This window comes from Calidris pugnax, unplaced genomic scaffold (genome assembly GCF_001431845.1).
Source record: "Calidris pugnax isolate Ruff unplaced genomic scaffold, ASM143184v1 scaffold138, whole genome shotgun sequence".
Taxonomy (NCBI): domain Eukaryota; kingdom Metazoa; phylum Chordata; class Aves; order Charadriiformes; family Scolopacidae; genus Calidris; species Calidris pugnax.
The window spans coordinates 347,048-368,182 of NW_015090858.1; the positions used below are offsets into that span (position 1 = coordinate 347,048).

General features: G+C 43.0%; 1 protein-coding gene across 1 annotated transcript; it reads right to left on the minus strand.

The window, feature by feature from the left end:
* Positions 1-2,536: 2,536 nt before the first annotated feature.
* SUSD2 (sushi domain containing 2) lies at positions 2,537-16,874 on the minus strand. The gene is made up of 14 exons (XM_014943964.1): positions 16,810-16,874; positions 15,475-15,623; positions 14,792-14,959; positions 14,401-14,575; positions 13,347-13,548; positions 12,572-12,657; positions 11,916-12,184; positions 10,991-11,134; positions 9,761-9,916; positions 9,187-9,435; positions 8,461-8,733; positions 7,841-8,023; positions 4,207-4,297; positions 2,537-3,417 (listed from the first exon to the last, which is right to left on the minus strand). Exons 1-14 carry the CDS (start codon positions 16,872-16,874, stop codon positions 3,381-3,383), a joined length of 2,247 nt encoding a protein of 748 aa, XP_014799450.1. The 3' UTR covers positions 2,537-3,380.
* Positions 16,875-21,135: the final 4,261 nt, after the last annotated feature.

Below are 21,135 nucleotides of genomic sequence, written 5' to 3' on the forward strand. Positions count from 1 at the left end.
CGGCTGAGGGGGGCCGGGGCGGGCCGGGAGAGCGCCAAGTGCGGAGAGCGGCGGCCCTACGGCATGTGTGTCCCGCCGCCGCGCCCCGGCGAGGTGCCGAGCTTTCCCGGCTCCCACCCGCATCCCGCCGCCCAAGGGGGGTACCGGGGGGGTAGGGGGCAACCCGGGTCCCCTCGCCCACCGAACGGGGGGGGTTAAGGGGAAAAGAGCGGTACAAAGTGCCACCGGCACCCAGAGAGTGGCCCGTGAGGGGACACGCGTGGCCTCGGTGACACGGACACGCAGAGACCGCAGACTGACAGAGATAAGCAGTGCTGCTTTCTGGGAATGGTGAATGTACATGCAGAAAGGTAGATTTTTGTTGGTTTGGGTTATTTTTTCCCCTTTTTTCCCACCTACATGCAGACAGCAAAGGTAACCAAAAAAGCCCAGGTGTCTGTGGCGCTGGGGGACACGGGTCAGCGGTGGGTTTGGGTTGGTGGTGGGACTCGGTGATCCTAAAGGTCCTTTCCAAGCAGGACCCTTCTATGATTCTCTGATTCTAAAGTCTCAACTTCTAGAAAGGTCATTAGGTGACCTCTGAGATGTTTGAGCAACATCAGCGCTTCTTTGCTAAAAAACAACCAACAGGGAAAAAACAACCCCAACCCAACCACCAACCCCTCACAAAAAAACCCCTCACAGAAGGTGGCACTTGCTTTGTCAGGACCTGCTTTGTTCTTGTCCTTGTAGATCTTCACCCCTTCGCGGTGCAGCAGGGTGGCACCTGCCGGCGTCTACATTTCAGGTTTAAATTTTGATTTCCCTGCCCTGAAAGAGAAAGCACCAAAATCCAGTCTGTGGGACTGTGCCCATACGCACTATGGGCCGTCGCACCATGCAGAAGCCTCCTATCATACAAAGGTTGGTTTTGAGGTAAAAAACATGCTTAAATTTCTTTTGGCCTTTGCAACGTATCTGAAAAAAGCCCAGAAAAATGATTACATACTAGCGTGGCTTTATATGTATTTTTTATAGCACAGCATAGTAATGTGCCACATTCTTATTTCTTTGAGCTAAACTCCTACTGAATGCAGAGGTTTTAAGCTGATGAAATGTTGAAAAACATTAGCAGTGCTCTGTTAGCTTGGTGTTATGCCTTTTTTTTTTTTTTAATGGTAAATATGGAAATATTTAATTCCTCCTAACACATGTGATATATAAGCATGCTCAGCTCTTGGGCTCACAAATTCTGCTGCGGTTCCTCATCCTGAACTTTGGTTGCACAAGAGCAGACGTGATTTTGTTGCCACTGAATAGATGTGTGTGTGTGTGTGTGTATATGTGTGTGTATTTATATGTGTGTGTGTGTGTGTATAAACCAGGGAATTAGAGCTCACTGTGATGGGAGAGTTATGGAGACGGAGCAGAAGGAACAGCTTATGCTGGGGGTGGATGTTTGTTTCGACCACTGCTTTGTTTATGATGGGATAAGCCAAATAATTCTGATTCATAGAAATCAACTGTGTTCTTAGATTAATGCACAAATTTTTCAGGAGGGGCCGGAGTTCTAATTCATCCCATATATTCCCTCCCCAGCCTGAGCCACTGACATAAGTGCTGCGAGTGTTCTTTCACAAGCCATTGTGTGTGCAAGCAGCACTTCCTTGTGGCACAGGCTGTCTAACAGCGCAGGAGACATTACTACTTCATGATTTAATGACCCACAAAATTCTCCTCTCCAAGGACTTGGACCCGTTCACCCGATTTCGATTCCGTTTTATCTGGCATTCTGTTCCTTAAGGACACGGGAACAGAGAACACTTATGAATTTTTAACACTGATAACGAAGTTCCCAAAGTCAACCTTCTATATCCCGGAAAGGCCGGTTCAGTCTTCCAGCACTCCCAGGCACAATCACTGCCGTTCATTCTGCTGCCTCCCTTCCCCACACAGTTGATACCTGTGTATACAGTTGTTGCCCTTTTTAATTTTTTATTTTAAACTCTAGCACACTGGCAATGAAGCCCCAGCTTATTGCCAATGATCATCCCCTCCTCTTTTTGCAAAATTCAGGTTTTCTTTACAAGATTTTTTCTTCCTTTTCTGTTGTAGAGAATCGTTTCTCTTTCAACTTAGAGTATTCAAGATCACTTGTTCTCATTTTGTAATTTTCTGCTTGTGGTTTGTGGTCTCTGCTTACAAACAACAATGGCAGCAGCAATGGCAGCTAATAAGTAATGAATAATTTTATACTTCATAATACATTGTCTGAGATGTTTCTTTCAATTTGTCTTGTTCCCATTGTAATGTAAAATCTGTACTGCTTCACTCATTTAGTTTCCCTGTACATTTGGTGCATAGTTTGTCCTTGCTTTTTGAAACCACCATGATTTTCCAGTAGTTTATGAGACAAAGAGCTGAGAAGTCAGTAATTCTTTCACTGTCGGAAGAGTTGCATGGCACAGAACTGACTTCACAAACCCTTTGGGGTGTAGGCAAAAGCAAGTGGTGGTTGGTTTTGGAAAAAGGATTCTGTCCAAGGTGGTAGTTCAGAAATTGGGTTTTAATGAGGATAATGAACCACACCGTAATATAACCAGGTATTAAAACAGAAACAGTATGCACGTTGCAGTTATTCAAGGAAAACATTGCAAGTTTTGCCAAACGTTTCCAGTTTTGAAGATGGACTCCAATTGGACAGTGAGTAAAGATGGATTTAAAAAAAAACAAAAAATCATTAGAAGTTAACCTGGAAGGAAAGGTTGAAAGGTTTCATTTTCTGAGTCCTTCCCCTCCCTCCTTCCCTCCCAATTGTAATCTTTTTAAAATTTGGTCAGAACTGAAATAAAAACGCCACTTTGAGTCTGTATTGCCAAAATATAAGAACTCTATGTTTAAATACCTACAATATTTCTCCATACTAAAAAAAACCCCAACAATCTGCAAATTCAGCCCCATTTGCCAGTACTCTGTCTTGGTGTGTCCACTTTCCCATCTATCTAAATCAGCCTCACGTGGCCCCAGAGCAGGCAAATGTTTCTCTGCTGATGGCTAGCATTTGATTCTCTTCATTTGACCGACTTCAAATTAACACCCGTGGCTTGGAGAGTGATGCTTTCGGGAGCGTTATCCTCTGCTCCCGGCAGACGGTAGGCTGAGCCTGCCACCACGTCATCCCAGGACCTTGGTTATCCTTTCCCGTACAATTCCACACTCATTACATCAAAAGCAGAAATCAAACAAGAGCATACTGTATGAAACCAGTGTTTTGTGTTCGGAAAGTCTATCTTTTTGGAAGTCTATCTTTGTTGCTGTGGACGTTTTAATCCTCTGCCGTGCTTTTTCTTATTTCATTAAAAACCCTTCTGGAATTTCGTTGTTTCTTGCTCAGATGCAACTCAAATCTCTGAAAGAAGTTTCTGCTTGGCGTTGCGTCTTTGGGAGAAAAGACAAAGAAAAAGATTAAAACCCTAAAAGGCTAGAGTTGACCATTGAAGTAGTTACCATGATGTCATCACTTAGATCAAGGTGAGAAGAATATTGGGTTAGGTGGAATAGTAATGTTGCACCAATTCTTAAAGTGTGGGTTCTGTGTAATTGATGGCTTCGTTCTGGTTTTTTAATTCTTTTTTGATGTACGGTGATGAATTTAGAGTATCGGTTCCATGAGCTGCTCCCAAATGTGAGAAGCCCGTGCAGCTGTAATACTAGTGTTGTAAGCAGTTGTGTTTATATGTGGAAATCCAGTGTGTGTAAAAATTGGCAAATACAGGAGGTGTCCTTTGTCGATACATTTTTATATATGCAAAAAACATTATGTTCAAAGATATGTGGAAAGTTACACTATCAGGCAATGCATTCCTTCGATGATACATCAAATTTACCTATTGGTGTCATGAGCACGCCTCTTCTGAAACAGAACACTTTTAAGCAAGTAGCCTTATCACTCAGCAACTAAATTATTTTGACCAAAATATCCGGTTTCTAATCAATTAATCAATCAATCAAATATTTGTGTGTCCTGACAATACGATTCCAGTTTTGCTTCACAGGCATCCAGCAGGACACAAAGACTATTCAGATTTGATTTTTTTCATAAAAGATCATAGCAGGAGAATATCATGTTTGATTGCTTTGATATTGAGAAAAATTATTTTAAAGGTCACAACACTTTCTGTTTTCTTTAGCAGGTTCATTTATGTTTTCAGTTCAGTTGGGTCTTACCTCTCTTTCCTACACAGGAAAATCAGCCGCGCCAGGACTGCAAGACCGGCTACTCCAAATACACAGCCAATAACAATCATTTGGTTGATATCTGAAAAGCAGAGACAAACCACATCAAAACAGGGAGACACTGGTACATTTCTTCCTATCTGTTTGAATGTAGTCACATAGGACAGTTTTTTTTAAATTGTACATATAGTGTTAATTTTACTGTGCTTTGTATTTGTGGCAGAAACTGGTAAAGAGTAGGAACTCACGTAATTCCTAATTTGACAGTCAGGGGAGGTGGCTGCAGAAGCTGTTCTAGCACAAAGCAAGGATGGCCAGTGGTGAATGTGTGGTCAACATCATAAATGTACAGTATTTATGTAGAACTGCCAGTGGTGTTTTGCCTCTAGTGTGAAATCTTTGTATTTAATTTATAATCTCAGGTTATATTTCATGTTTTGCAACCAGTCTAATGGAAACAATAGACAGACAACAATTCCATAATAATAAGAAGACCTAATGTTTTTTGGCATCCTCATCTGAAAAAAAAAAAAAGTGCAGAAGGCTAATGAGATTTCTGACAACTTTCCAAAAAGAATTGAATTTACACAGAGCCTGCGCCTGGAAAATGAAACCTAAAAGTGAGACGAGAAGAGGGAAAAAAAAAAGACAGACAAAATCAGATTGCACTTGGTAACACCAAATTATTGTCTGTCACAAAGAGACTCTCTCTATATATATATTGCTAAGGTTTTATAAATTTTAGCTGCACTTTACTTCTGTTTTTACTCAATTCTCCTCTTTGGTTTTGCTGAATGGTTTCTTTTTCTGCCTTTCTGCGATATTCTGTGAAGGGAGGTTGCTGTGGTACTGGCAAGACTTGCAGTGGGATTGTAATTAGAAGCATAGCAAAATAATTATTAGCAGAGGATTTCCATGGAAACTTTAATTCAAGGAAGCAAAACTCAAAAGCAACAATATGCAGGCCCAACAGCGTAATTTGTATTTGAAATTTCAAATACAGAAATGGATTTTGCAAAATAACTGGTGTTTAATTTTCTTGTTTCCGCCTCTCTTCCTATCCAGTTTTCCCAGACCTCATGCCTATATTTTATCTGGTTTAGCTTTTGCAAAAAACAAAGCATACAGCAGCTAAAACACCCTCAGTGATTTGCAACAGAGAGGTTGAATCTGCTGTGCCACGGAACTGCAGCAAGTGTAACGGGCTCAGCGCTGTACAGAAGCACCCCTGGAAGCCGAGAATAATAGAGGGCTGGTCCCTGTGTCCTACACCAGCATGAAAGAAATAATTTGAAAAAGTGCATTTTAATAGTTCATGCTGGAAGTAGAAATGTGACCACTAATGGCAGTGGCTCGGTCAGTGGTCACCCGTTCAGGCGCCCAGAAATTTGGAAGTGCCGTCCATTAATTTTGTCAGCATTTTCCTGGCATGGAGAAGCTCCTCTGTCACAGGGCTCGGTAAAATGGGACATGGGCAAAACAGCTGTGTGCTGCTGCAGGGAGAGGAAAACAGGGAAGAAAACTGATCCCAGTAACAACAGTTTTGACAATATCAAGATCTGTTTTGTATTTATGCCGAATTCAGAATCAACACAAGGAAAACTGTGTTTCATCTGTGTTTTAGACCGGAGGAAGAAATGTCTTTAGTGGAAAGTGAGTACTGGCTTCCACGCTATGAAAGTGCTAGAGGTTTAGAGAGAAGTGGGAAGAACTTTGAACAGTTTTGCCTATCTTGTCTGGAGAGACATGGACCTATCAATAAAATGACCTTCTCAGACAGAGACTGATGTCCAGCAACAAATCTTATGATGCAAAAGGAGGAACAAGTCTAGATGTGGTTGGCACTGTTAGGGCACAGCATTGAAAAAAAAAAAAGAATGAAGATCTGTGTATGCAATTTGTATCTTACAATTTCTCACTCAGCTGTTAGTATCCTGCTGCTGTGGCAGCATTGCCATATTCCAGCTTCTTGAGGCTGATAAAAATCATCATTTTTGGCTTACATTTCAAAAATGCAGCCCCAAATATCAAATAATAAGGAAGGTCTTTGTTACAATTGGATCAAGAAAATTCTTCCACACCTTGTTGTTCTTTGTCATCTTTCCGGAAACCATGTGCTGGAAAATATTGCAGTTTTTGTTTGTTTAGCCACAAAGCTGTGGCACGTCTCCATCGCTCTGGATGCAGTTAATCTCTGCGTATCCTCCAACTCCTTCCCTCCCATCTCTCAGGACTGGCTTTTTGCCCCCCTTTCTCTAGTGCAAATGTCAGCATCCAGTTTGCTTATTGAGCCTGGCTGGCTCCTGTCCAGTGCGTATGTGGTTGGTGGCAGCAATGGAAAAATGTTCTTAGCTTTCAGCTTGGCAAAATGTTTTGCCACTGACTTTTTAAGATCTGGCCTTATTTTGTGAAGATGTCATTCTTCTCAGACTTTTGGCAGCCGATCTGTTATTACTGTGAACTATGAAGCATGCTGAATTATCTGCTAGACTTCTGAATCTCTCGTATTTTCAACTAAAGTACTCTGTATGCTCTGGCCTATCATATTAAACAGAAGTGTTCTGAAATACCTCTAATTTCACTTTTTCCAAAATAGCATCACTACTGAGATTGGCCCTGGGAACACAACCAGTTGCATATTGATTACTACCAATGGCTGGTGCAACAGTCCATGAACATTCACTCATCTATTTAAAATTAAGCAGCATTCCCTGATGAGATGTGTCACCTGGCCAAGAATTCATTGCCAGTGCCTTGTGCACTCTCCACGTTTCTCTGGAAAGTGCTCAGAACGGAGAATCTGTTGATACGAATTATTTGACGAGTACTTTCAGGAACAATTAGCTTCGCATTAAAAGTGCTTCAACGCTGCCGTGTGGCCTTGCCTCACCCTGGTGCTTTGAAACATTGCCATCTTGAGGACGTTTGGAGTGTTCGTGGTGTGTGAATAAAACAAAGCTGAAACTGTCAGAAAATGCTGGGCAGTTTCCTGTAGATCGTAGAGACAGCCTAACTGCTGCTAAATCCAATAATCCCAGGCTAATTGGTAATCTAATGGTAGTGACACCAGAGGGGTAATAAATTTCTCCTATTTATACTAAATACTATTATATCATTCACAACAATTTTACTGCTACAGAATAATACATCATGTTTGGAGGTAACATAATCCTTTGGAACAAAGAGTGGAAACCTGCAACCAGCGTGTCTGCTCTCGAATCACAGGAGGGTTTAGGTTCCTTTCAGCTAAACCACTAAAACTAAAAGGGAAGTGAATAGCCCTAAACCCTTAGAAAGAGTAGATACATTAAATAAAAAAAAACCAACCACAAAACCACCATAAACCACCTGTTACTTAGATTTTAATATTAGCCTTTCTAGAAACCATGGGATCTCATGTCCAGTGTCTTCCCAAGTAAAACAAAAACAACCACAAAACCACCATATACCACCTGTTACTTAGATTTGAATATTAGCCTTTCTGGAAACCCAGGGATCTCATGTCCAGTGTCTTCCCAAGTAAGAGAAGTTGCTTTTGTCAAGGACCATCATCAGGTACTGGGGTTGCCTTCTTTGTGATAATGAATTTTTCATGTTAATTTGTGACATTTAAAAGGAAACAGACCTGCTGTCTTGACGCAGGTGGTTGTGTCTCCAGACCAGGTCCCCGTCACTTGGCAAGTTCTTTCCTTCGCCCCGCTGAGTGCATAGCCCTGATTGCAGGTGAAACTGATGGTCGAGCCCAGCAGGTAGTTAGTTCCGTTCTTCATCCCGTTGTTTGGGTGACCCAGCCAGCCACAAGAGATCACTGGTAAAAGAGACATATCTGGTTAAAGGATTTTGGGTTTGGACTAGCAAATCTCCATCACAACGATTTAAATGGAGTTTTAGTGGCAACTCATGAAAAGGTAAAGATTTTTAGGCTAACTGAAAGACAATACTTTCTGATTTTTTTTCAATTTTTGGTTTTTAAGTCCAAGGAAGACAGGTGAAGGCATAGAAAATGAAGTTAAGGGTTCTACACCATGGTGTAATGGTGGAAGAAATGGAAAGAAATTTATTCTGTGTTGTCTAACTATCATACCAGTGCAGAGTTTTCCTGATACAAGGACAATTCCTCCCGATAAGAGTGTTTACAGATGCATGGACCTGCAGGTGAGCAAAGCCTCCCCAAACAACGTTAACTATTTACATGCCCTGCAGAAAGAACCGCAGTGACGGATGCTTTGTAGAATGTTGTATCACCTGGCTTTAGATTTTCTACCAGGAGCTTGTGATTCTGATGGGATTGTTTTGTGGAATTCCCCACTTCAAGATTTCTTGTTGTCAGGACATCAAATCTGCAGAAGGGGTCAGAGTCACAGAGCAAGACCATTTTTTCCACCAGCGGATCAGCAGGGTCTTCATGTGGAACGAACACGGGCAGAAAGGAAGCATTGTGCTTTTCCTGGTAAACGAAGTCATTCAGTAGGGACTCCGTGTCATAAGTAAAGAGAGAAGTTCCATTTTCAACAGCCCCTTGGGAGATGGAGAAAGAAAGAGAGAGAGATTCATACATAACATCGTGTTCAGACCTGGACCACCTTCTGCTACTAATCCAAGTGTGTAAACGTAGCTAGAGCTGGCAGAGATCTACGAAGCCCTACAGCTTCCTTCCAATCAAGATTATTTTTCTTTTTCATAAGCAGCATCTTAACACTAAGCTGACCACAGTAAATGGAAAACTGAAAGTGGAAGCTGTCAAATATGACTCTTGATGGAACAAAGTGCAGGACACTCCATCATGGTTCTGCCTTCAATCATTTGGCTAGATCCATTACACACTTGGGTAGAGGAGGGCATACTTCTCTTACTCCCTGCTCTTCCCCCAGTGTAGGTTGCTTAACACAGACGTCATTTGCTAGTCTGTAAATCACAAGCTGTTTTGAATTTCTAAAGAAAACATAATAATAAGCCAGAGGAACAACTTACAGTTAGCTCCAAACTCAAACACCTGCTGGGGACTTGCATGAACTGACATGGTGGTTTTATTCCTGAAGGTATAGTCATCCTCTGTGTTGTCATTCATTACCCCAAAGAGACCCTGTGTGTGATTCATAAACTTCTCTGGGAGGAGAACTGTCACAGTCAGAAATCCTCCAATTCCCCTTATTTCCACTCCAGAGCCAGAAGAGAACATTGCTGTGATCTTCTGATCAGCTGCAGAATAGAGAAAGAGGCCTGTAACAACGAGAAGAAGAGAACAAAATAGTTAATCATCCATAGTGAACAGATTGTTGTGCCATTAGTTTTAACCATTTTTCATAAAGCTTTTTCTCCCTTCCACTCTGGGCTACGTTCCGAGAAGCATTTAAAGGGAGGCCACATCTTCATACCTACAACTGCAGTAAGATGCTTGCTATGGAGTAGCAGAGAGTGACCCGCAGCCTCTTTTGCAAAAGGACACTGCAGAGAGAGCCTAAACACATGCAGTTGGAGATATTTTTAATGATACATGGGCTCTCTTGGAATACAATAACTTACAAGGCTGATATTTGTAACTAACCTTTCAGGTCCAGCCAATTTTGCTCGGAGAAGTCGACGACCCGCTGGTTCAGCAGGACCTGCAGACTGGAGTCATTGGAGTAGCGCACTTCGACCACGTCGGAGTTGTCCTCCCGCACGGCCACCGCAGCCAGGCCTGTCACCTCAGCCCCAGTGCCTTCCAAGGGAAAAAACAGCCCCTCAGAATACCAATAGATATGACATAGAGTAAATGTGGAAGGTTATAATGATACAGGCAAAAAAACTCTCCAGATATTTCCTAAAATTACATATGATTATTTATATTTGAGGGAGTTGCTAAGCATATAAATCACATAGATGTGACATAGAGCAAATGGGGAAGGTTATAATGATACAGGCAAAAAAACCTCTCCAGATATTTCCTAAAATTACATGTGATTATTTATATTTGAGGGAATTGCTAAGCATATAAGTCACATAAAAACCCACAGCATAGGTCTTCTACCTGTATAGTATATTGAAAGCAGAATGTTTAATGCTAAAAAAGCCTGGAAATTCTAGATTCATCATCCCAGTGGCAGTGGCTGAGCTACCTAAGAAGACCAGATGGGGACGGGCACAGAGAGAAATGAGAATAGTTTTCTTGAGCTCCTAAACGCAACAGAAAACCTTATCTCCAGATATTTCCTAAAATTACATATGATTATTTATATTTGAGGGAGTTGCTAAGCATATAAATCACATAAAACCCCACAGTATAGGTCTTCTACCTGTATAGTATATTGAAACTCTCCAGATATTTCCTAAAATTACATGTGATTATTTATATTTGAGGGAATTGCTAAGCATATAAGTCACATAAAAACCCACAGCATAGGTCTTCTACCTGTATAGTATATTGAAAGCAGAATGTTTAATGCTAAAAAAGCATGGAAATTCTAGATTCTTCATCCCAGTGGCAGTGGCTGAGCTACGTAAGAAGACCAGATGGGGATGGGCACAGAGAGAAATGAGAATAGTTTCCTTGAGCTCCTAAACGCAACAGAAAACCTTACACTTCCATTACTCAAACCCAATTAAAACAAGTAAATAATCTTGATTAGGAAGCTGTTTTTTCCCTGAACGTTTTGTCTGCCTTCCAATTAGCTTCAAAACATTGGGCTTTCACAAATGGGCAAAAAAGGAGAAGACTAGAGAAGACAGGAAGTGCAACCCAAGCAACCTCAGAAGCTGTTATTTGTCATCACCGCTTCCTCTCTTACCAACTCACCGTTGGGAAAGTGTACCTGCTGTGTCCTCCCTTGCACTCTCAGGGATGTGAGGTCAGACTCTACCAATGTGTATTCTCCTTGACCCTTGAAGGTGAAGTTCAGACCATCAAATGTGAGGAAGTGAGGATCCCCAAAAGCAGATGCTGTTTTTAAAAGAAAAAAAAAAACAGAAAGAAGATAAGCAAAATTCATAACCCGTTACTTCTCTTCTTAGGTTCATGAGAAAAAATGTCTCTCATCGTGGTGATAGGGGAAATCAGAAAAGACTTCCACTCTCCACTGTTGCTAGTCCTGGGAGAGTCTCGTGTTGTGTCCCATCATGTCCTACCTCTGTCCCTCAGCACCTTCTGCAGTTTTCTCCTTTTTCCCTGAAACAAACCACTGCCTTTTTGCACTTCCTTTACAGAAGGCCACAATCCCGCTGGACACCTCACCACCCCAGCAGCATAGAAGAAAAGACATGGCAGCAACAGAGATACAGCAAGACTTCAGGACTGCTTAAAAGCAAGGGGCAGGAGCAGTAGACACACTTGTAAATGGTAAAGCCTCCATGGTTGTATGAGTAGCATTTTTCAGCATGACAGCTTTTCTAGCTGTCGTGAACCATCCCTAACCATCTTCTTTGTAACAAAGTGCCCACTGATGATGGGAAGTCATGGATATTGACTACAAAACTTCAGTTATTTAGCTTCCAGGGGGTAATGAGATGCTCAACAGTAAAAAATCTTGCGGGACAACTGGAAACCTCCTACAGATTTTGCCACTGATAGATCACTGGAAACCTTCCATTGGAAATCTTCCACAGGACATTGTACCCTCATTGTACCCATTGTACATGCAGCTGACACGTGCGTGTACAAATATTCTAAAAGCCAAGGCTGCATCCAAAAGCTACGCTCTGTAATGGAATTCTGAAGCCCTTACCAGCTCGGGGCGGGCGATAGGTCCTGCAGTCGCTGGAGGCCCGCTTTGTCATATAAATTTGACAATTATCAGACCACAGGCAGCAGTAATAGAAGCTGATGACGTCGTAAAGCCAATGGGAAAAGCCAGGTATCCGGGGAGGCTTCAGGAAAGGTGGTGACCCCCAGTCGTGGCCTCGGTCGGGTGTGCTGCCCCCCGTGGAGTCGCGGGTGAGGATCTGGGTCCCCGTGTGGTCGTAGCAACACTGCTGTCCTGCTGCATACCGGGGACTGGTTGAGAAGAAAGTCATCGTTCAGCTCTGTGAAGCCCGTTCGTGTTTAGAGGTCACTTACTGCCTTTTTTTAAATGAGTATCACTAAATATCTTGGTTGCCAAGCTTTATATGATGTCCAGAGATGATACCTCCCAGCTAGAGGTATCCCTCTCGAACCCTTTAGGTATTCTAAGGTTTAGCACCATGCAATTGTTTATTAAATCTAGGGTTTTAACTTCACCTCAGCAATGAGGGCCAATACCTGAATAAGAGGGAAACAATGGTTACCGTGAGCCTGAGGGCTGAGAGTCCAGAGACCTTTGTGGGTCTTCTGGGACGCTGCTATCTCTGAGGTGGAATGAGTCGTTAAAAAAATAATGCAGTTTTAAAAAATTTTCTTTACCTGGCTTGGATGGCTCTCACACAATGCACAGCACCAGGGTGGTAAGTACACACACTCCCCTTTTCAATGTCACAGCCATAATCTGTCTGAAAAAGAGCAACGCTCACACTTAATGGGGTTCTTTCCCCGTTGTCCTTTCTGTTTTCATGTCCTCTCCCCACCCTGAGGTCTGTGTAAAGTCTGAATGAACCAGTTGTGTGTTGAGTGGCATGGAAGGACAGGAAAAACAGTGAATTTAATACTGCAGTGATTGGAGCGACTGGTTAGTCTGACCTGAGCATCTTACAGTCTGTTACCACAGACCTTGAGACACAGACCCAGCGAGACGGGGTGTCCAGCTAGAAGCACATAACAAACAGATCACACCAGACTAAACTTAACTTTTGTCCTATGTTCTTAGACAGAGACAGTGCAGAAGATGTAATTTTTTTTCTTCACATGCTTTTAACTGTATCATTTAAAATACACATCCTGTTTGGAGATTCGTAACCAGGAAATATAACAAAATTACCTAATGTTTTGTTTGGGTTGTTTTTTTGTTTGTTTTCTGAAGGGCACTTCCATCTCCTGTCCTACAGGCACTGCTTTTATCCATACTCTCTGGATAAGCTGTACCTGCCTCTGCCATTTGATGTGCCACTTGTGCAAATTGAAATATAATTTCATTTCCTTGTAATGACTTTTAGAGAGGGAAGAGGGGTGTGTGGGGAGTATAGAATTCCCTAAGCTTCTACACGGAATGGTAATAAGCCAGAGGGATTGATTAATAACTCACATGGAACCTGCCAGTGTCAGCTCTCGCCTGTGCCAAGGTGCAAGGGCAATCTATAATTTCTTTCATGAAGTCTGGAAGCTTCTCCTCCTTTTTCTCCCAGTCTATACATTTCGCAGTTGCCCATGCACTTGGGTCTTTTCTGAAGTCTTGCCCAAGGTGCCAAGCCAAGGCATGGTCTGAGCTCCAGATCGATGGAACGTTGCTGGGGGAAAAAAAAAGAAAAAGAGCCAAAAAGTGAATCTGACAGCCGAACAAGCACTGTTTTGGCAGTAATACTGTGTCTTAATCACTAGCTATAATTACAAAGAATCTTTCAACTTGTGAGTTGTTATTTCCTTGCAAAGTCCACTGCTGTCTTTTTCCTGCAAAAAGTTACAGCAAATCAATATTTTCCTAATTTGGAAGGTGACATGACAGCATGCAGCAAGTATGGGATAATCAGAATACATTCTAGCATTTGTGACTCTGGCTTACACAGGTCTTTTTAGAGACAGGTTTTTCTATTCATGCCTCTTCCCATCGTAGGTCCTTTTAGGCTCGAATGAGGAATGTCTGGATTCTGCAACAAAACCCAACCCTGTGCCCCAGTGATACCAGGCCTGATGGGGATAGATGGGGAGAAAACAGAGTCCTTGAAGTCTTCCAAGGCCACTCTGCTCTCTACCCATGAAAAAACATCATAAAGGAAAGGTAATGAAAAAAAACCTCTAGAAAGAGGAAGGGTTACTCTTCTGTGGGTAGTAACTTGTAAATGCTAAAAGAGGTTGTGATGTATTAGTAATATGTTCTAACACTGAGGAGGTGGCATTTATATTTTCACGGGGGAGGTGGTGAGCAGTTGCTGTTGCGTTGCTTCCCTTGTGCCTTCTTCACTTAGTAAACTCTCTTCATCTTCACCCATGACTTTCTCACTTCCACCCTTCCAGTTTTCTCCCCACTTTTTCATGTGAAATGAAGCCTGAGTCCCAGTTTTAAACATCTAAGGAGACAGCAGCTTTAATGCAGGAAGCAGTAGCAAGGTACCAATGGTAAATGAATGTTGTGATGTACTTGCCTCTCCCCGCCAGAATAGTTGCTGGGTGTAATTCTCAAAATTCCAAAGTCCCACGTACTGTACTCTTCTTCAGCAGGTACAGGAAGGAAAGAAAAATTCCCAGAATTGGGAATTTCTTTTGCCAAAATATAAAGATATTTCCATTCAGCCGACCAATTTTCTGAGTAACTGTCACCTGTCACACAGAGGAAGAAAATCATTTCAGGTGCTGGAAAAGAACAATTACCCCAAGATTGAAACCAGGTGTTTCCACTCACATGTAAATGAAGAGGAAAAGCTGCCGTTATTGTCATGAGTTATTTATAGCCACAGATCTCTGGCTGAGGCTGGTGGAAGGACCGTGTGCTGTGCAGAGCTCTGTTTGGGTGCAGGTAGGACAGTGGCACTTTACCTGTTTCCTGGTATCCCCAGACTTCTATGTTGACTTTGGGTGTTGCAAGTGCCTGGTGTGACCAGGTAAGAGTTAAATTTCCATCGGTGTTGGGGGTGCCATAGTATTGCCATTTTGTCTCATTTACCAGTGTGCATTTTTCTCCATCTGCAACTTTGCTGTGATGCACTGTGTTACAGAATGGGAAAAAAAAAAGGATTAGTGACATTTCTGCTTTGTGTAGCTGTGAAAAGGTGTCACTGTGTTATTTAAGATTTAGCTGTATTTCCCCTGGGTATGTTTTCTAACAGGATGCATGATACAAAAAGAGCAAGCTAAAGCTGAGAGAGCACAACCCTTACTGATGTCTGTAGTCCTTACATTACAACACCAGGAGGCAGTTATTTTCTGATAGAAGTAGGTACAGAAAGGGAAGTGTTTTGGTCAACCTCATTTTTAGGCAGGACTTCTTATGCATTGATGCTGCACCTGCTGTATAGCAGCAGAACTCCATTGCTGTGAAAGTTCTTCTCTCAAAATCTGAATTAGCATGAGGGCAGCAAGAACGACTTTGCTGAGGCCAAACAGCCTCAGAAGAGGAGGTTAAGGAAGAAGAAAAGTGCTCAAAAGGGAAAGGCTTATATAGTCTTGCATCCATGGAGTGGGAACTAAGAAATAAGAGGGATACTGTAGGTTTAGGTAACCTGATAACCAAGTTCCAGAGTATGGAAACGTCTTCCCATCTGTGGAAACATCAAAAGGGATGAAACCAGTCTCGTACAGCAACGGGGAGATGCAGTGGGCTCTTCCATCCTGATCCACATAGCCATGGGTTGTGACATCCTTCTTGAACCTGTTGGTGTCAGAAACAATTTTCAGCGTCACCGTAGAGAGGAGGAAGATTCCAAATGTCTGAGTTGCGTTTCATCAAGCAACCTTGTGTCATGTGTGGATCACTCCAAGTCCTGTGGCTGTTTTGCTTGTAGCAGTGAATACAAACTGGAAAAATTTGTTTGTACTTTGTGCTTATTACACCGGTGTGGATTCTGCTGTGCACTGCACAAACACACAGCAATCTGCAAGCCTTAGATTTACTAATTAATTACTGGGGCAGAGGGGCGTGATAAATTAGCCACAGAGGGACAGCAGGAAGACAAAGGTGATGTTATAGGATTAACAGGATCATGGGGTGGCTAACACAGACCACGATACACAGGCATTGTAAATTTCTGGGTTTGTGGGGGTTTTTTTGCTGGTAAATCCTGTGAACACAAGGAAAGTAATTCTGTGCTGCTCTAGAATTTCTGTTGCAAAGATTAACTGGGGACTCATTGCTTGTTATTTGACCACCTGCCTCCAGTTAGGGCTCTTGTATGATCCCACCCATGACTCTTCAGGGTCTATGTACCATGTAGCTACCTCAAATTCCATAGGGAGTCGGAGCCTGCCAGGAAGCCTTTGCTTGTCTGCACTGAGGTTTGTATTGCCCATAATAATGCAATTGTGCAAGTAATTCAAAGTATGCACCCGTGTTCTACAGAATAAATGCCTGGGTCAAAGGCTTTCCCAACTGTGCAGGTAATTCAAAGTAAGACCCATGTTCTACGGAATAAATGCCTGGGTCAAAGGCTTTCCCAAAGGAGAACTAAAAATCTTCCCAGGTGCTACTATCCAGAGGGGAAGGACTCCAAAATCTCACCCAGAACCTTCTGTGGGAAGGATGTCAGGACACTGGGGTCAGTAAAATTCAGTGTACCCTATGTATTGCCTGTGTGACACACCTTAACACATGTTAAGGGGGGAACTAGCAGAGTGATGATTGTATTGCACAATAACTGGACCTAAATGAAATGATCCTGTGTAGAAATACAGACAACATGTATCCTTGAGGGTGAGGGTTACCAGAACTTTTGCATGTTTCAGGATTCTTACAACTTTGCAGAGTAGTTGTCTTGTTTTGTGGTAATTGCCTATTGTTGGAAACTGAGATAAGACAGGTTCACCTCCCTCTGGCAGAGGAGTATAAAACCATGACCTACCTGCACGTTATCACTGAAGAGGCATTAAAAATTGCATTTTCAATCAAAAAGTCTTTGCCTCCCATCAGAGATCCCGAGTATGGAGAAATCTGAAGACAAAATTCTTTATAATCAGGACAGCAGTTCCCCAAGGACTGGCACGTCACCTGGCAAGAACAGGCACCGAGCAGCTCCCCACACCGGAGTGCGCAAGAGTCTTGAGCTCCTGGTTCAAGGAAGGAAAAACATAGTCAGGAATGTTATGGAACCCTTCTAGATGATCTTTGCAGCAGAAGTACATCTTCTAAAGGACTGCTGTAAATAAATGAAGTAGGCTGGTTATGTTAGTTTAGGATGTATTTAGGTGAAGGCTGTCATCACCTGTGTATTAAAGTTACTCCATTTTGAGTAGAAAAATGCAGTTATTTGGCTCGCCAGACAGTATATAGTTTCACCAACTCCATGGGTGTTTGTACATCTAATAGAAAGATAAATCTCCAGAGTAGTCCCTTGGTTAGTGTCACTAATTGTATTTATTGCTGAGAGTAGGTCTGCAGCAAGCTGTGATGGCGTCCTGTCACTGTCAGCCCTCCATGGGAATCAGTGGAACAGAAGGCTGGTGCTCTTGTATGAATGGAAAGCTGACATCAGCAACAAAGTGTGCTCTAATATCAGATTATGAAAAGCTACTGAAATTTCCTTCTATTGCGCAATTTACTTGAGTCCAACCTTAAGAAGGTAGCTGTTAAGATGAGGAGGTACAGACGGATGACTAGGCCCTTGGCTGAGGTCTGGCTGAACAGACCATGAGTAATTACTGGACACAACATTAAAAATTGCTCAACACAAATAAACCAGCGCAAAGTTGACAGATGTTATGGTAACCCCAAGAAATGGCTGGATTTCACGAACAGTTAGGGGGGAGTTAAGTGAGATAGAGGAGCTGCACGGACACTGGGAACACAGGATCTTTTGGGGAGTGGAATCTTGCAAGGGCAACAGGGCTTGGGTAATTATATCAATAACACCAGGCAATGCTGAGGTGACCTAGGTAAGTATCAGAAATTCTAAATTTGGACATGGATGTAGCAAAATTATGAACAATTATGAAACAGTAATTAGAGGAGGGTTGCTTGTTTGGGAGAACGCAAGCAGAAAGAAAGGGTCAAAGAGCATGGTGAAGAACAAGCACAGGAAAATGGGAAGAAGGGAAGATAGAAGGAGCCGGTCACACATAAACAAGCCATCAGTAGTTTTCTCTGACTGAGCCTTGCACCTGATCACCATAGCCATTTTATTACATTCTGGTGCTATTTTCTGTCCTGAGCAGGATGAACCAGCCAGTCATCAGACCTGCACGTGGAGGGACCCCAGCTCTGAGCTATTGACCACATGAAGGGACTTGGGGTCTGGGCTGAGCTAATGGGATATTCAAAGCCTGTGTTGGCACACGAGGTGTCTGTGAATCTGGAGAGAGAAGGTGGGTTTGTGTTTCTGCTAGTGACCTTCCAGTGCAAACAGAACTGGGAGGTGTGCAGGTGTCCAGGAGGGCTGGCTGTGATTGTTTGGATGCCAGCAGAAGCTCTGCTCTGTGTCCCAAAAGCTGCTGGAACCACCTGCTCCTCAGAGGTCATTAACAATGTATGAACGAGACCAGGAGAAAAAGAAAGAATTTACCCCTTGTGGGGCTGAAGAGCAATCCTGTGCAGTTCCAGGTGTGTCCAGGAGAAGAAAATGTCACTGGGTGTTGTTTGTGTGTGGGGTGGAGGGACAGGGAGGGCTGTCTGGGGGTTTTTGGTAGGATGGAGAGATCAAGAAAAGGAAAAGGTAGTAAAATTTCTCTCTCTGCTGGCCTTCTTCCTGTATCCTGGGAAAATACATGGGTGTGTGGCAAGAGAACGGGAACAGTAGTGAGTCAGAAATAAAACTCAGCCTTCATTCTATAGCAGAAAACCTGCCTGCGGTGGAGGTGAAAATGCTGGTTCGATACAAAGAGCTAGAAATTTGCTCTGTGTCTTTAAAAATATCTACTGCGTTCTCCAGATTGTCTCTTTACTTACAGAAAAGATCCAGGTCCTACTGGAAACTACAGAAGAAGGGGCTGAAAATGACATTGTGCCAGTAAAGCCAGCCCGTGTGCCTTTGCTTTAGCGTCTGCAAAAGGTATCAATAATTTCTTACCGAGGTGTGTGTATAACAGTTCAGAAGTCAAAGAAGTTTGTAGTTAAAAGCAGCAAAATTTTTGAAAGTCACTCACCTGCATTCCAAAGGGTAGTGAGGGTGAAGAGAGCGAAGAAACAAACATCTACGCCAACGAATTTCATGGTTTTTTCCAGCTGATTCGGGAGGGCTGGTTGTGGTAGCCTTTGTTCCTGGCCAGGAAAAGCCTTTTATAGAAACACGTGCCCAGAAATCAACAAGATTCTCGCTGTTCAAAGGTTTGTTGTAAACTACTGAAGCGCAACAAATCGGAGATGCTCCTTTTCAGAGGTCATCTCTGACTCGGGAGAAGGTGGAGGGGGTGGGAGGAGTAGTCAGTGCAACTCCTACACATTATTTTAATAGTTACTTTTTTTTTTTTTTTGCTGAAATAGAAGATCTGTCTTGCTTTTACAAGCATTTCTGCTCCAAAGTTCAAGACCACAGGGTAATTGGCACAAGGAGTATGTTTTAATTCTATTGGAGGAACTAAAAGTGGTTATCAGTAAGGAGAATGATAAAGAATAAATGCTGACAGTGCAGTTTAGCTCAGGAGATAGAGACTCCGAGAAGGCACATTCTGTGCAGTAAATGTGCTTCATTTACAGCGAGGGCTGTAAACAGGAGAGGTAAGAAGAGATTCTGAGGAAGGTACAATTGAAAAAGGCACGGTGTTAGAGCAATGAACCGTGCCACAGAAGCCTTCCAACAGAAGCAGGAGGAAATTTGGGCAAGGAATTCAGGCAGAGCTGGTGTGGTGACAGCTACAGCGTAACTACCTGTTCCCAGAGCAGAAGGGGAACTTTGTGATGGGGGGATTTTAGGGGGTACTGAAGGAACGCGAGGCACGCTCCACTGATCTGGTATGGAAAATATCAGATAGGGTACGAGATAAGAACCTCCTTGCACTTGGTTATAGGAGAATCAAGGACAGACTCCTTGTGACAGGGGAGTTCTGGAAATTAAGGTTATTCAGACCTAGATAACCCTATCAGTAACATCATCTAAAGCTACAATTACCTGTAATTTTGGTAGAGACCGGCAGTCAAAAGGTAATTAGAGGCATATTGTTTATTTGAAAGGCATTCAGGTCAAGAAAAGGCTGTGCGATGGCAGCAGTGGGCCCTACTTCAGGAAAAAGTGGGATATAATGTATAGGATCACGGAATAACTCTGGTCAGAAGGGACTTCAGGGGGTTGTCCTGCTGGAGGCTGGACAAGTCCTGTTCCCCTTCCCTCAGCCTCTGCTCAGCTCTCCAAGAACAGTTAAAAAATGTAATTACAGATAATTTCCTCTAGATGCCTCCCAAGGAACGGGAATGGAGCCCCCAGTCACCCAGGAGAAGAGGGTCTCAGCCTCTCATGAGCCCTTCAAGGTACAGCAAAATCAATCCTGAGCACAACAGGGAACACCTACAGCAGGTAATGGGTAACAAAACACAGCCCCGAGAACAAGCACAACGAGTCTGAGAGCAAATAAATCAACGTTCATACAATGAACACTTAGAACAAATTTGTTCGACCGTGCTCTGGTCAAGTTTGTTGGTATCTCCACCCGTCCAGCCCCACGTTTGGTGCCAAAAAGGGCTGTCATGGTTTAACCCCAGCCAGCAACTGGGAGTGGGCAGCTCAGTCCCACTGCCCTGAGTAGGGTAGGGAGAAAAGGAAGAGAAAGGGGGGAAAAAAACACTCATGAGTTGAGATAGTGTTATATTAAACTGTCTTTAACAGGAAAGGAAAATAATAATGTTAAAAGAGTATACAAAATATACAAGACAAGTGGCTCTCACCACCTGATGATCAGTTGCCCAACCCTCCTGAGCAGGGATTCCTGCCCCCGAGCCAACCCCCATTTATACACGGAGCGTGATGGCTCTGGTGTGGAATATCCCTTTGGCCAGCTTCTCCTGTCTCTGCTCCCTCTCCATTTGGATGGGAAGCTGAAAAAGTCCTTGGCTAATACAAACATTACCTCTAAACAACTAAAACAATATGTTTTATTGACATTCCTCAACGTTCTTCTCATATCAAAGCCCCAACAGGAAAGAAAATTAACCCTATCCCAGCTGACACCAGGATGAGGTACCTTGCAGATTTCTAGTTCCCCATGGGAGGGCTGGGGGGGTCAGCCCACTGCAAAGAGGTACC